The sequence below is a fragment of the Camponotus floridanus genome, unplaced genomic scaffold (genome assembly GCF_003227725.1).
Source record: "Camponotus floridanus strain SB8 unplaced genomic scaffold, Cflo_v7.5 scaffold2, whole genome shotgun sequence".
NCBI lineage: Eukaryota > Metazoa > Arthropoda > Insecta > Hymenoptera > Formicidae > Camponotus > Camponotus floridanus.
This window is the reverse complement of record NW_020229325.1, coordinates 4,816,056-4,831,647: the sequence shown is the minus strand read 5'-3', so window position 1 is coordinate 4,831,647 and position 15,592 is coordinate 4,816,056. Positions and strand designations below refer to the sequence as shown.

Here is a 15,592-nt window from a genome sequence, read left to right as displayed (position 1 = left end):
TCCTGGGATTAAACGGAATTCCTACTAAATGTATTTCCTTAGCTCTTAATGTCATGATTCTCTTGTTCCCCCACGATCGTCTTTAATCCTATCGTTTTTCGAATACCACGAAAAATATTACATCGTTTGTTACTTTGAAGTAATAATAGCCATTAATACAATGCTTTTCTTTTATTTTTTAATTGAAAATAAGACAAATGAAGTCAAAAATCGAAAATCAAATAAAGTATGAAACTATTTAATGTAAGAAATTTAAATTACAAAATATTCAGCGCTTTCAATATCTGCAAATTGGATAAACTAGAAATCAATAGATTGCTTTTTTTAAATCTGCATAAAGAAAAGGGAAAAAAGCAATCAATTTCTATTAAAATCAAGATAATTATTCATGCTAGTCTTGTGATATGCGATAATAGATTGTATGACGGAAAAAACTTGGTCGTGGATTATATCAGTTATAATATTTATCGTGTAGTCATGAATGTCTTTGAATAATGAATCGCGCCTATCTCCGTCCATTTTTTTATATCTATTTCGCAATCTCCCCGCAACTCGCTCGCAGCGCGGCATTAATGAATTACAATTGAAAGCAAGGAAAATTTTCAGCAAAAGGGAAAGTTTTATTCGCAAACAAAAGGATCGACCGAGGTGGGAGAATACGGTCCGACGTACTGGATTTGAAACGAAGTCATGTCCGTTAGTCGTCGAAACTTCCAAAAACTTGAGGCGAATAACAATGGACGAACGAGGCGCGTCGTCTTTCCTCGAGATAAAGTTACGACCAAGTTAACACCTCTTTCGCCTTAATACGGAGATCTTACTCGCTTCTGAATGACGTATGCGGTACCATGAAGAGGAAGTTCTAACCGTGCCAGACCAGATCTCCCCTGAAGAGAGAATCCATGAATTTAAACTTAGATTAATCAGTTAATGCGAATCATATGGTATCCCACAAAATTTGTGGAAGCGTACATGACGAGAGGTTTGAATCATCGAGTCCTTCGTGATGTTGTATTGCGCGAAACTGATCTGTATGAGAGGCAAATTCGACGGATGCGAAGGGATCATGAGATTCGGCAATATCGAAGGACGCGAGGGAGAACCTTGCCGAATGATTAACTTCCGGTCGAGGTCGTGCTACACCCTTGACCTCGCATCACGATGACACTCGGAGCATGCGTTTCTGCGCTTATTATTACGTCGTAACAACGAGCCAACCGGTTGGCGAACAAAGAAGATATCCTAAGATCCGAGAAACGAAAGGAAGTAGAAGTTGGAGATGAAAATGCAAATGTGGTGAGTAATTTCGCGTTCTCCAGCTCGCGAATCCTCTGGAGAACGCTTGTATTGCAAAGTAGAGGAAACCTGATTATCGGGAGACATTTTACTAGTACGCAGCAGCGTAACCCATTCATAAAACAAACCGGATATCGACGAGCCGCTGCTCTCCGAAGTGCACTAAAGTGTTATATATCCGGAGCACCGTTCAATCGCGATAGCGGATAGCGTGCGTTTAAAGAGATGTTATCATCACGAGCACTAGCAACTCGCGCAACTTTTGCACAAAACGTCGATATGTCGTGGAGAACGCCATCGAGCCTCTGAATGAAGACGAGGATGGCGGGCTGGCGGGCGGGAGAACGCGTTATTCGTGTTGTTTGTGAAACGCATGCGTTATTCAATGAAAGATTTATCACTGACAGAGATTATATTTGATAGGTCAATGAAGATTGTTCCGTCCAGATAATTCGCTTATTCGATATACGTTCGCTCGGCGGAAGCTCATCGGCGGATGCGAATCGAGATTTTGACCATCGGAATCTATTGACTTTTTTTATTGGTTCATCGCGATCGCATCGCGAATCGATCGGGATCAACTTTACCACACGCAAGTTGACACGATTAACAAACAGATGCTGCGCCAACCAACGGCTGGCGAACCGACTCGCTTCCAGCTGGTCCCCGGTTTTCGCGGAGCGAATCGGATGAGAATCAAGGATGTCCCGTTGGTGCGCGATCGTATGAATGTTGGAAGCGCGTTCCTTCACGAGGGCTCTATTCAACGATTTGACGGTAAGTAAGGGTTTCATTCATGAGTTCTCTCACCGCTGGCGGAGTACGTTCGTCGGTGAAGCGCGGACCAGTGACGTCATAGCGTCGCGGCGCCTGGCGTCAGACTGGCTCAGCGATGACATTATATTGGAAGTGTGTTGGGTTACGATAGCGCAAGCGCACCTCTCGAACCTGAGGGGGATGCTCAAATATCCTACCTCCCGTTTCCCTCCTTTACAACGGAGTTCCTCCGATTCCACCACCTTCGATCCTCTTCGCGCTTTCTCCTTCTCTCCGTTCCTCTCTTCCTCTCTCTCTCTCTTTCTCTCTATCATACCTTATACGCTTTCACCGTCTCGGTCGATCGCGTTCTGCGTCGTTTCCATTCTTGTTCGTCTTTCCCCGATTTTTCCTTCTTCTATTTTCCCTTTCCTTCTCCGGTGAAAAATTTTTTCATCTCCATCGCCTGCATGAGAGTCTCGCGCGTCATCTCTCTCGATTTCGTATTCGTTTCTTTGCGCCGTCTCTCTTGCGGATTTTTTTTGCTACTTCGTCCCTTTTGTCCTATTCTTCCTTATGACGAGATGCCTTTTCACTTTCATTCGACCATAATTCTCGTCTTACAAATATTGTTAATACCCCGTCGCATTTGAAGAAAACTTTTGGCCCCGGCAACTTATGCCTCGTAAAGTTTCATTATGAAATTAACTCAGACAAATATTCGTATTCAAAAGGGAGTTCATATTTTTATTATTATTTATCATTGTCCACTACCGTCGGCTGTGTTTCTGTTTCTAACTTTATCACAAACTGTAATAAGTATCACTTTGAGTTGAGGCTGCTCGTCCGTCTGCTTTCGAGCTTGAAATTTTTATCGTTTCTACTAAATCAAAAGAGAACTCGCGCAAAACCCTACTAAAATATGTTGATGGTTTTATGTTGGAAAATATTACGCGTATCTTGGTAAACAAATGTAACGTAAAGAAACGTGATGACTTTTCTTGGTCTTTTATAGTGATGTAATCCATTACAGCTGCGCTATTCAAAAGAATATTCTGGGAAATTGAAAAAAGTTAATAATGACCACGCTATCTCATGCTGATAACTTTACTTCGAGAATGAAATAGGAAAGATATGAAGCAGAGAACGAGTGTAAAATAAAGAAATACGGGGAAGCGAAACGTGGCGAAAATCTTTCCGGTGCTTCATCCTGATGAGATCAATCACTTAAAAACGCTACGGAATCCATAGGAAAAGAAAGAGGAAAAGAGAGTAACGCGTTCGCGAAATAACATTTTTCGATTGAGCGGAACTTAAAAGGAAGAGATGTTCGGGCAATATATATTCCATAACGGATTTTTGTTGCACGTCGACCGTTCCGTGAGTCTGTTCGATGAATTTGCGACGCGAGGGATCTAAATCGGTGCGGATCCATGAATAAAAGAAAAGGTTTGCGTGATATCTCTGATTCGTTGGTTCGATGACAAAACAATTTATTTCAACTTCCACCTTCATCTCCGCTAATGTTCGAAAAATTAGTCTCCATTGATATATTGATAAACTATTATTTAATACATGTATCTAAGCGTATATTTAAATAATAATAAAATAGTAATGAACAAAAGTTACAATATTATATCTCAAAAGAGATATCGTACAATATTTGACAATCATTCGCAGAAAGTGTATTATTTTCTCATTACGGTTTACTTTTACTCTTAATCCTTTCTCACGCGATTGTAATTAATCAAGCGACGCTGCGGTAATAAATTCTCAGCGACGTCTAATTATCTCCTCGAGATAAAAGCCTCAAGCTCGCGTGTTGGTGTTTCCTTCTGCTCATGCAATTCTTCACAGTTTTTCGCTGACCATCCAGCAATCCGATTTACTCTCTAGTCCGTTCTTATTGGCTAGCCACGAAAGCCGTAAGCTACCAAGCACATATCAACTTCTGGAAGACATGGCATTTCTCCTTCTCCTTTTCCCCCCTCCTCATGAAGTAATAATAAAAGTGCTCGACGCGACATACGTCGAATAGTAATGGACAAAGCGCAAACCAAAGTGGAGCACGTCAGTAGTCCTTGTGACAATCCTCGGCATAAAAACGTCAATGATTGTCTCCCCCGCAAAGATGGAGCCGGCGATCAACAGCACAATGTCGACGACAATAACAGATACATCTGCCGTCGCGCGAGCGTAAAACGCGATTCGTCAAATTGTTTACGGCCGTCGCGATCCGTTGCTGAATAATTGCTCGCTCGCCGGCTCATCCAATGATAGCCGCATCCCTTTTCCTCGCAGGACGATTCCTCAACTTCAACTTAGAGCGTGCGATATTTTTCGATTTATGTTCGAAAAAAGAGTTGTACGGTGATAAAGCGAATACGCGCTCGCGGTAATTGATGTGGCAGTGCGAAGAAGTGATGAGAAAGAACTTTCGTGATAAATATCGTATAAATTCCATCAAGGTGTTACAACATTTATTACAAAGTTTAATTCGCATATTATCTGTTTGCAATTTCTCAGCATCATAGATCTTTATTATTTAATACACGACGTTCCTGTTTGCCTAATGAATTTTTGATTGGTCCATCCATAACTTTATTACTAAGATCTAAAAAGACGATGGAATATATATCTCGGCAATAATGTGAGGTCCATGCTGTTTGAAATATATATCTCGGCAATAATGTGAGGTCCATGCTGTTTCATGAAATTAAAGTAGTAGTCGTATCTTAGGCTATCCACCTGTAGGATAGAAGCATGCTAACGAGAAAAAAGGTAGTAATGTTGGGGCTTGGAATAATATGCTATTTCTTTGCCAGTTATTATAAATATTCACAGATATCCAATTATAAATGTTCATATATGCAATATGATTTTTTTTGAGATTCCAGATAATTATTCCATAAAGTATTAGATTAGCATAAAGTATTAGATTAGCATAAAGTATTAGATTAGCAAATAATTGAATTATGATTATATTTTTTTAAAGAATATATAATTATAAATAAATATTATATAATAATATATAAATAATATATTAAATAATATATAATTTAAATAAATATTATAAATAAAATAAATACAATAAAATATCATATCTTTTTAAAGATGTTGAGATTGGCAATATTTTACAGCTATTTTAAATGTTATATTATTATTATTATTATTATTATTATTATTATTATTAATATTATTATATTTAAATTATTTATTTTAATATTTAAATTCTGTTATTAGTACTACTATTCAATCTTTTTACAAAGAGTAACAAGAGGTGGAAAGTTTCATTGATGTAGCAGTATTTTCCTTGTCGCGAGATGGTGAAATTGGAAGGAAATCTTGGTGATATTTTGGCAAGTCTTTTGCGCCCGGGTGTCGCGCGAAAATTGCGGTAAGAGCTGCTCGATCCGTCGAAGAAATAAATCGCAGAGAAACGTGATTCCTGTTCCTTGGAGGGATATATGATTCTATTTGCTGGGGTGACCAAGAGAGGCGACGATATGAGCACGGAACGATGGCTGCAGGGTGTTTCGAGTAGAAAATTAAATCCGCGACTAAAACGCACCTGGAAGCCGCCGGAATTGCGGCGCCGCTATATTTAATCTGAATATCTGCCATGGCGCATCGTTGGAATTTATGTGCTTGTTTTGCGCTTCCCTTTTTTCCCCTCTTTTTATTTTTATTTTATTTCCCCCAATATAAAACTCTTAAGCTGAGAACAAAGTCGCAATTGTGTTGAACATTTTTGTAAGTAATCATTAAAGTAATTATGAAAGTGCGCGCAGAAGTTTGCGCATAAATCAGATTAATCTGTCACTCAAATATATTTAACTATCTCGGTAGGAAAGTTCTCTAGGAAAATTTGATCTTTTATAGCTGTCCGCTAGTTTTCCATGAAGTTAAATCGCTATAATGTCACATTTAGTTTTTGCAGCTGCGATGAGAGATAGTCCATGCGGCAATTTATTTTCGCAATAATTGCGTTAATTGCGGGATGAACTGTTGTAGAACTTGATTACCTATCTTTGTCGCGATCTTGCTTTTACATGATCAAATATGAGATTGGCTGAAAATTATACAGCTGATGTAGTTCTGCTAGATTCCTTGTTTAACTGTGTTTGTAGTTCTACATGTTTGAAATGAGACAAACGGCAGTGGTCGGTATTCTTTCAAACGTGTTCAAAAGGGTGACTCGAATTTCGAGAGCTTTAGAGTTAACTCTCGAATTGCTCCCTCGCATCGCGAGGTCGGGATGATATCGCGATAGAGATGGCATCGCGACTAATCCATTTATATTTGCATTAAAACATTCTCAGTCAATTATCAGTGAAATGAAGGACATTTTATAAATATGTTTTATGTATATTTCTTATAATTTATATTTTGAAAGAGAACAGAATTTCCATAAATTTCACTTACAAATTTAATTATATCAAGTTTCTTTTATTTGTTGTCAAGTGCGAATATCCATTTAGACATTGCCTTTTTTATTTAACAAAGAAAATTAACTTACCTTAATTTTTTATCTTCGTTATCTGCCGATAAGATCAGAAAAGATCAATGAATGAATGTAATTATCAATGATGCAATCTATATATGTGTCCTCGATTTACAATTCTAAGGCATGTAAATGCGTCCCATTTACGTCCTATGACAGTTAGAGTAATTAGCATTACCGGCGAGTTAGCATATGAGTCTTCACGGCAGTAGTAATTAGGATCCGGGTGAGAAACGATGCTTTAATAATGTTAGGTACTGATTTATTGAACTATTTCCGGTCGAGTGTCTCTATCAGTCGCTACGCAGTTGCTTCTTTATCAACCGCGTGCGAACAAGCACGGCTTCGTTAGAGGTTCAGCCGACCGGAAGAGTCGTTAACTACGGACAGCGAAGTACACGCGAGCAATTTGCATGACCGTCAATTTCGCGCGTGCTGCGCTATATGTGCAATATAAGCAGCCAGCCTGTCGTGCGCGCGTGTGGTTCCATTTACACCCTAATAAATTTCGAGCAATAATTATCGGATATTAATTATTGCCTCCTTCTCTCTCTTCCTTTTCTATCGCAGCGCGTTACGTTTTGCAGGTAAATCGAGAGGCTCAATCGAATTACGCGTTACGTGTGAATTGTTTTATATCCATTTTTGGAATTTCGCATATTTCCACATTGATTGCATTTGTTTTCCAGTAAGCTATTTATAACGGTTTGAATTTGTCCATGAATTTATCCGTGAAACGCGTATTACTATCACTTTTGTATATAATTGTTTATGATATTACAGTTAATTATATAATTAATCAAATATATCTGATACTAAAAAATTTCAATAGAAATATTATATAATGCGAAGTAATTAATCATATTTGAATATCGAATATCAATAGGTTATATTTAATTGGTATGTTCCAATAATCTGGGATCTATTATTAGGCACCGAAAAAATTCTCAAATTTATTTAAGCTTCTATTAAATTGCTTTTACGTCTATATAAATTAAGTAGTACTGTCTTAACTGATTTTTTTTATTATACAAAAAGTTGGCAGTGCTTGTAAGAAAAAGTTGAATAGTAAGATAATTAATAAACTAGACAAACGCGCAATTTTAAGGTGTAATTTTGATTGACGTTTCCTTTGAGAAGCAATGAAACGCTTTTAAAGGAGTTAATTTGCCAGGAAGAGACTCGCGCAAGACTCTATAGTCACCGAACCTAGAAGGGTAGACAGAATCCTCGTTCACCCCGTGGTGCTTTCGTCGGCGAACCAAGCCACCCTGTATCGATTCAGCGACGCCCACCCAAAGAGCAACCCCCACCATGGATGACCCTACCCATTGGTACCATTTCGTCCAAAAATTTTAGAGCGCGTTGCTTCGGGCGCCAAATCGCTACTACTTTTTTATCCACGCCACGTGATCGACGATTCCGAATGTGTCGCGCCAGCGACCGTTGTTGACAAATCCACGGATCCAACACGAGTTGACTATTCAGATTCGGGCAAATATCGGGATGGTAACGAAAACGCAACGCGATACCTCAGTACGTAGGTCGGGAGATTTGAATTATGCCATGCTTGAAACAACATACTTTTCTGAATTCTACACCGAGTGATTTACGATTAGGGTAACAAAATTGGAAAAATAATATATGGAATCATTTTGAATCAAGGAAAATTGTATGATGCAGGGAAACGTAGACTTTTTTTCCTCGGAAAAAATCCTCATAAATCATCCGGCAAAATTTATCACGTCAGTTGTATTGTACATCTCCATGAGTACGGCTTTATATAAAAAATACGAGGGGCATTATTAAACCCCTGCCATTAAAGCCACCGGTCATATTCCCAGTTTGTCGTATGGACTATTGCATCCGAAACGATTTCATCCTTTAGACACGTTCGAGGGATATTTTGCTGCTCGCCAGAAAAGAGCGAGAGACTGATGTTGGCATTACACACAAACGTGCGATGTACTTCGTGGGCGGTAAATATTGCTCCCGACACCTACGTATTTCGAAATTTTATTATGACGTACAACATGTACGCGCAGTCCCGTAATACACTTCTCTCGTTTCAGTATATGTCTTTGTTAATTTCCAGGATGAGAATGTACGCTTAAATTATCCCTCGAACGATGACAGATCTATTCGTTCAACCGAACGGTCGACCGACCTTATTGCGTATGCATGCGATACATTTCGCACATCGCGACATGTTTATAGCGCCCGTAACGAACCGTGTTCCGTGCACTGGTCTAAATTATTTCCAAATAGCAGCGTACCGAGACGACGGAGGAGTTTGGTTCCCGCCTCCACTTAACTCCGCTATTATTCACGAAAATTCCTCTTCCCCTCTTCTTGCTCACAACGGGTTTTCCTACAGCGTGAATGGAACGGAAATCCTCGAAACAGCGATGATTCTTCTGGCTGTTTATTCTTCTATTCTGTTGCGTTTAATCGGTGTTCTATGTTATAAGAACGCAGCGCAGTCATATTCTCGATTCACATGAGAGAAAAAAAAAAAGAGAAAGAGTTTATCGATCCGCGCGGTAAATATCAAAATTTTAAAGGCTGACGCATGACGCAAAAATCGATGGAAATAACGATCGGACGTGGCCCTGTTTGCACGAGTTCTTTCACGAGACTAGGTATACACCGACCGTGCCGCTCGTCATGTACTCGTCATCTGGTTCGACAGCAAACCGCTGCTGTCACATTCGACACGTGACGAGTGTTCGTGAAGCATCCCGTGAATATTTTTATAGGTCGTGGAAAACAATAAATTACTCGAAGATAGAAAGAAAAATATAATTGATTCGTAAATGATTCTAAAAAATCTGCGTATCTAAAAAATTTGCGTATCATATTTTTTCATTTTTCAGAGACGAGAAGATAATTACGGATAGGAAATTAAGAAAGGAAAGAAAATGTATAACAGTTCTCATAGTTTGCATAGTATCAACACATTTCCTAAATATTAAATAATTATTTTGAAACTCCTTTTATGTCGTATCGTTCTATTTGGCAAAGATGTTTATGGAAAAGGATATGAAAATATAAAAGAGATACTTCTCTGAATTTATATATATTTTTCCGTTCACGCGCGTTTCGCAAAGTTAGCGTAGATGAGACACCGCATACGGAAGAGAGTTCGCGAAATGTTCTTTGTTGGGATTTACGTATGCAAATGAACGAAATAATATTATCATCGAACTGCACGAACGCGGACGGACCGTTGCGGCGAATTTAATTATCGATTCCCCCGGGGAGAGAATATCTTTCTAGAATACAGCATCTATTTTGAAAACGCGATGGAACCAAGAGGTGGCAATTTATTTCGGAGAGTTCGATGTAATATTATTATCGTAGCCGGTAGCCGGTCCTTTCGCTAAAATCGAAAGCCGAATCCAACGATACGTGTACGCTCGCTTGCATCACGATACCCTTTTCTCGTTCCTTTTATACGGTGCGGAAAGGTGGACTTCGTTGAAATTCAATTCCCACCTTGGTCGAACATTACACATAAATTGCTTAGATCTAATCGAACGATACGTAACTTATCGGTAGCAAAGGTATATCGCGTATAAAAGATTAATGACGTTAATGTGGTACATGAGACGCAATTTTCATCACCACTCGGAGCAGTGCACTTAAATTGTATAAACATTCACATAGAAATAAATCACGACAATTCACGGCGTAGCGTAAAATATTTCTCGACGTCGCGTTTATTAATTCATTTGCTATCTTAAATTTTCAGGCGGAGGAACTTTGATACACCTTTTTACCTTCCGTCTCCGGTGACTTCGAAATCAATGCAATTCCTTCCATTTCGATTTCAATTCTCGTGGATTTTTGCAGAAAAAAATCCATTGTACGGTCTCAGGTACTTGACACATTTTGATTCTTTCTTCTCGTCTTTTTTTCGCAGCGCTCTTGCCTTTAATTTCCAACGGCGATCGTTCGCGACTCAATGCACAAGTCTTGTCGTCGTGTCCCCACGTGAATTCTGATAAATTCCTCGGGGTCACAATGCACACAAACGCATTGTGGCGGCTCTCAACGGGCGACATTTCTTTCCTGTCTGCGGTTTCTTCTTTTTCTTTCTCTTTCTCTCTTTCTCTCTCTTTCTCTTTTGTCTGCACCTTTTCCTGCTCTCGTTCTCGCAAACTCGATTGACAACGCTAAAAACTTTTTTCCACTTGTACTTCAGAGCGCAAAAGAGTCCCACGAGATCCCTGACGGACGGTTTACACAGAATCCCTTTTTTTACGTATTTCCGTTGTTGTGAGAATTCGTCGAATCCGATTTCAAAGCTCATGATCTCGTAAAATCGGTGAACGAGTTAAATGTATATTGTTTGATAGAGAGAGTGAGCAAGAGAGAGAAAGAGAGAAATATTTAGATATCAGCTATTTAATCAGATCGATCGATTTGATTGTCGGAGTCAGATATTCAAATTTACCAGCAGTAACCATGTACGTAGACATACCCGGCTTTAGCTGTTAGTACGTAGGAATGTTTCGCGGATGCGGCTGTTCCGGTAGTCTGCTAACTATTTCAGAGTTTACTGGTACACAGGATACACATAGTTCGGATACTCGTAGATCGACTCGTAAGAATCAGTGATTCATAAAGAACGTCGTGAAAAAATAATAACGTACACAATTTGATGTCTTTTCGTCGATAATTATATTATCGGCCGAAGAAAAAGAAACGATGGCTATTGAATCAGAAGACACAATAGTCTACTACATCTCTCTATCAAGCCTCTGTACACATGTAAGCGAAATTGTTTAACGGCATTGTGTACAATCGACATTTTCGTATATTGTTGAGACACTCGGTTTATTTTACAGAGAGCGTTTATTCATATAATAATTCATCTAGATTTTCGCGGTACAACGGCAGCCTCGTGCTAAATTCGCGTCCGTTTTTTTGCGCCGTTTGGCGGAACATCATGGATCGGTTGACGCCAAACTTCGGTGGCAAAAAATCCGTGTTAAACGCTGGCACGTGCCAGATGTCCAGGCGTCGCGACCGTAGTGGTCGGCGGCGTTGTCGTAGTTGTCGTCGGTCGCGGTATCGGGGAATGTTTCATGGGCAGACTTCTACCACCCTGATTGCTCTTGAGCCATGGCCACTGCAGAGTACGTATCAGAGTGTTGCGAAAATCCTCGGAAAAGAGACAATAAATGTAAAACGTGATGGAGTAATAGATCACCTCCAACAGATTGGCCAGCGCCCGGAACACCTGCAACCGAATACGACGAATTAATGGATGGATTCATAATTGATGAAGCCGAGAATTAGAAGCGGAGGCGTGCGAGAGAATAATTGAATCATTTTATCGGGTAAGGAGAAAGCGAAATCTGATCAAGTATTCTTTCAAGATAAAATGACAAGGAATTAGAAAACGGAATTGTCGCTTTAAATTAATTGACAAGTTGAAATTTAGTTTCATTATTGATTGCATTAAATTATAGATGAGATAAAAACGTATTCTAACAGTACATTTGAAAATGAAAAATAATACGTAGCAAAAGTGTGTACGGATCTTATTACCTGGTAAGAGTAATGATTGAGATTACTCTCGCTGAGAGTGACGTTTAAGATAACCATAGGACTGACGCAGACCAGAAATAGGATGCTGGTGCTGCCTAAGAGCAGAATGAGCCGTCGTTCTTCGGCAAAAGTTCTCGGATCTTCATCGTTGCTAATGGTTCTCGATAAAGTCATCCTTCGACGTCGTTCGCAGGATCTTCTGTACACTATCATTATTTTCAGATTGAATCCGGCGAGAAGGATCGTCGGTGCCACTTTAAAAACGACTTCCAGCATTATCTTGTAAATCTGAAGTACATATTTGCATCGCAGATTAAAAGCCATCAAATTATGAAATGCAGTTAAATACAGTACACGCTATTTTAAGATCATAAACAGATTATGATTAAATATGCAAAGCGTTTCAGAAATTCTGACCTTAACTTAAATGTCAGATAACTTTTTTTTTAAATATCAAATACACTTCTAATAATTTGGAGTTAATATTTGGGACATTTTGCATAATTAACGATATTGTTGTTGAAAATTTATGCGACTGAATAATAACGACGTCTTGATATTTTATCGGCTTTCAAATATTTTTTCTTTATTAGTGAAAAAGAACAATGTTTACAAAAGAGATATGAATTACCTGGAAGTACCATGAATGAAGAAATGTCCGATTCTCTCCCTTCTGGTAGATAAGGGGACCGCCTGGCGCCAGCAGGCAGGTCGTAATTTCACCCCGAAATACGCATGGCAGATAAACGAGAAATGTAGCCAGGGGGATGAGCACCACTGTTAGGTGAGGTGGTCCGCAGAGTGGTCGCGTGTGTTGTCCGGGGTGACAGACGCTTACATAACGCTCCACTGTCAATGCCAGAAGCATCATTACTCCAACCCCTATGCATACAATTAACCTCTATATCTCGCAAATATAGTGCCAGATCGGCCTTAAAAGCTCTTCTCGTCAGATACTTGTATCTACGCACACATATACATATAAGTATAATAACTAAAAAAATTTCACAATTCTTTTTCACTGCAAAATATCATTTAATTTTTTGTGCATGCCTCATTTTTCTCTCCATAACTCTTTAAGCATCTAGGCAAACTAATCGTTATCATCACTGTAATTTATAGAAGCTCCAGATTCGAGAGAGCAAAAGTTTCCCGCCGCAGACAAAGTTCCAGCGAGCATCTTCTATTTCTTTCGCGCGCAGCGTGGAAAGAAAAGATAACAGAATAAATTCATTTCCTCCGTAAGAATCGTATCGGTCGTTTCCGCGAAAATGGTGTTAATGGAAGAGAGGAAATGCAAGGAAGGGAAAGAAAGCAAGAGTGAGTCTGTTGGACTCTCTGCGAAATTTTATAGCGCGAAATTTCGCAGCGAGTTTTTCGCGCAGAATTTTCGGTAAAATTCATACCCAGGCAGCCATTCCCGAGAAAGAGCTCGAGGTGAGCGTGATAAAAGGCCTGCGACCAGCTGCTCCATCCCCCGATCTCCTTGTAGGTAAGAACCCTGAGCGCGAAAGGGATGCAGAACAGAATCGCGAGAAGCGCCGCCGCGGAATAACCTGCAACAGAAATAGAAGTAGAGTCTGGGGTTAAGAAGAATAGTCGGACGGGGAAAAATAAGAGCTAGGTCTCTGAGATCGAGTTAACTTGATTTCATAAACCCGGAACAGCGGGTGAACATGGCACGATTCACTTAATCATTCTCGCAACTTTTCTGAATATTCTCGGCAATATCGCCGAGAAATTTTTTAATCCGCCTCCGCGGGTTTCGTGAAGAACGACGAGAATAGGATTAAATCACTCTTAGGAATTTATTCCGGGAGTCATTACGCATTTTTTTTTTATCCCAACTTGATATCGTCGACAGTTTTTGATCCGTGATACTTTAATTATAACATAATTATAACACTTTTTGTTTTTCTTGTTCAATATTATTCGTAGCCACGAATATTTTGCTCGTTCGTCAACATTACTTGCACAAATACACACGATGTTCTTTTTTATTTTACATTTATCGTTCGCAATTCCAGACAATTACAATTGGATTAGCGCTTTTTGCCAATTTCCATCGGTTTACCGTTATTGTATGGTCGACCACGCTTATTGTCCCATGTCTCGTGTGTTACGCGCTTTTACTACCCGTTGACACCAATTAACGCCCGTATTTACCGTACCGTTTCGCGAAATTTCCTGAGAGCAATTAGTTGTTGACGCCACTCTCGTATAATTGGATGGAAAATTGCACATTCTGGATACGAATAATATATAATAATAGAAGAATAAAAATTTCTTCGGATATTAACATTATATTAACGAAAAATTCATTGCTTAGAAAAAGCTCTCTTTTCTTTATTTCGACACAACAAAATTTTCAACGAATTATTATTAATATTATATCATTTGACAATGCAAAATGTGAATAAAAAATTTATAATTGTTTTTAAATGTTGTTTGAGATATGGATCAAATTTTTTCTGGTTTATCTTCGACTAAGATATGGACAAACTTAACCAAGCCAGTTTTATCAACCCTCGCTTCGTCGTATCGACCACTCTCTTGAGTCGCTTCCAGCCGCCGATAAACTCGAGAAACTCGCCGGTAACGCGACTTTTTGGTCTGTGATAACTGAACGATGGACGAAAAGGGGTAGTTTCAATTCCTCGTCAGTCGATACTGTTACCATTCGATGTGGATTCGCATTCTGCGGCTATCTCATAGAGCTTTCTTAAGCTCTTTCTTAGAATGGCAGTCACTTTAATTACGAAACGGAGGAAAGTTCTCTATTACGATGCTTTCCCTAAAGTTTATCAAAGAGCGCGATACACGCTCGGAGTATGAAAGTCGCAAGAAACCGGAAATGGCTAATGTCGCAGAAATGAAAGTCAAGTTTCCATCCGACTACACAACGCACCGTAAGAGCTCGTAAAACTTTTATGCTAGAGTCTCCTGGTATTAAGGCGAAATTGCTTTCCATTTAAATTACAATTTCTTGCCGCCTTGTCGTCCGTCAACAACGGCCACGAAGAACTAGTTTAGTTTTATTAGGTCTCTTGCTGATCTTTTCGCGAATCGAGGAGGTCGAATTCTTGTCCAGGAGTTCCGACCCTTTCCTTTCTCGTTTCCCTGAAATAAACCCCTATATCACCTCTTTGATTAAATTCCGTAACATAATATGAATATATGAATCGTTTTATTTTAAGTAAATAAAGACAAAGATACTCAAATAAAATTATATAATATTACAATTTCATTCATATAATAAAACTATTGCAGTAACACGCATATAATAATATGTTTTTCAAAGTATTATGCAAGGAGAGAGATTGAAAAAATTGTTACACTTTACCTTGCTCAAGTAAAATTATTGATTAATATAAAGAAGATTATTTAAAACATTGAAACATTTTATAATATTAACACATGATAATTATTATTTTAAAATTTAAATTCTCCAAACAATTGAAGCTCTTTTATCACGGT

The 15,592-nt window shown here is 38.9% G+C and overlaps 2 protein-coding genes and 1 long non-coding RNA gene across 4 annotated transcripts in view; 1 reads left to right on the top strand and 2 right to left on the bottom strand.

The window, feature by feature from the left end:
- Window positions 1–2,162, bottom strand: part of LOC105253548 (frequenin-1) — a 30,912-nt gene extending 28,750 nt beyond the window's left edge. The window contains exon 1 of one of the 2 annotated variants that reach the window (XM_011261656.3): window positions 1,884–2,162. The gene's annotated coding sequence lies outside the window, so the exon portion shown is untranslated. Of the gene's footprint in view, window positions 1–1,424; window positions 1,825–1,883 lie in introns of those variants that run through there. The other variant, XM_025408078.1, reaches the window with a different exon arrangement.
- LOC105253559 overlaps window positions 1–15,592 on the top strand; it is an 82,601-nt gene that overhangs the window by 21,211 nt on the left and 45,798 nt on the right. The window lies entirely within an intron of this gene.
- The window catches only part of LOC105253549 (probable G-protein coupled receptor B0563.6), a 37,719-nt gene continuing 32,037 nt past the window's right edge, over window positions 9,911–15,592 (bottom strand). Inside the window, exons 3-6 of the mRNA XM_011261658.3 lie at window positions 13,522–13,671; window positions 12,747–12,997; window positions 12,116–12,403; window positions 9,911–11,804 (exon numbers count right to left, since the gene is read on the bottom strand). Coding sequence (XP_011259960.1) covers window positions 11,553–11,804; window positions 12,116–12,403; window positions 12,747–12,997; window positions 13,522–13,671 — 941 coding nt within the window. The 3' untranslated portion in view covers window positions 9,911–11,552. The remainder of the gene's footprint in view (window positions 11,805–12,115; window positions 12,404–12,746; window positions 12,998–13,521; window positions 13,672–15,592) is intronic.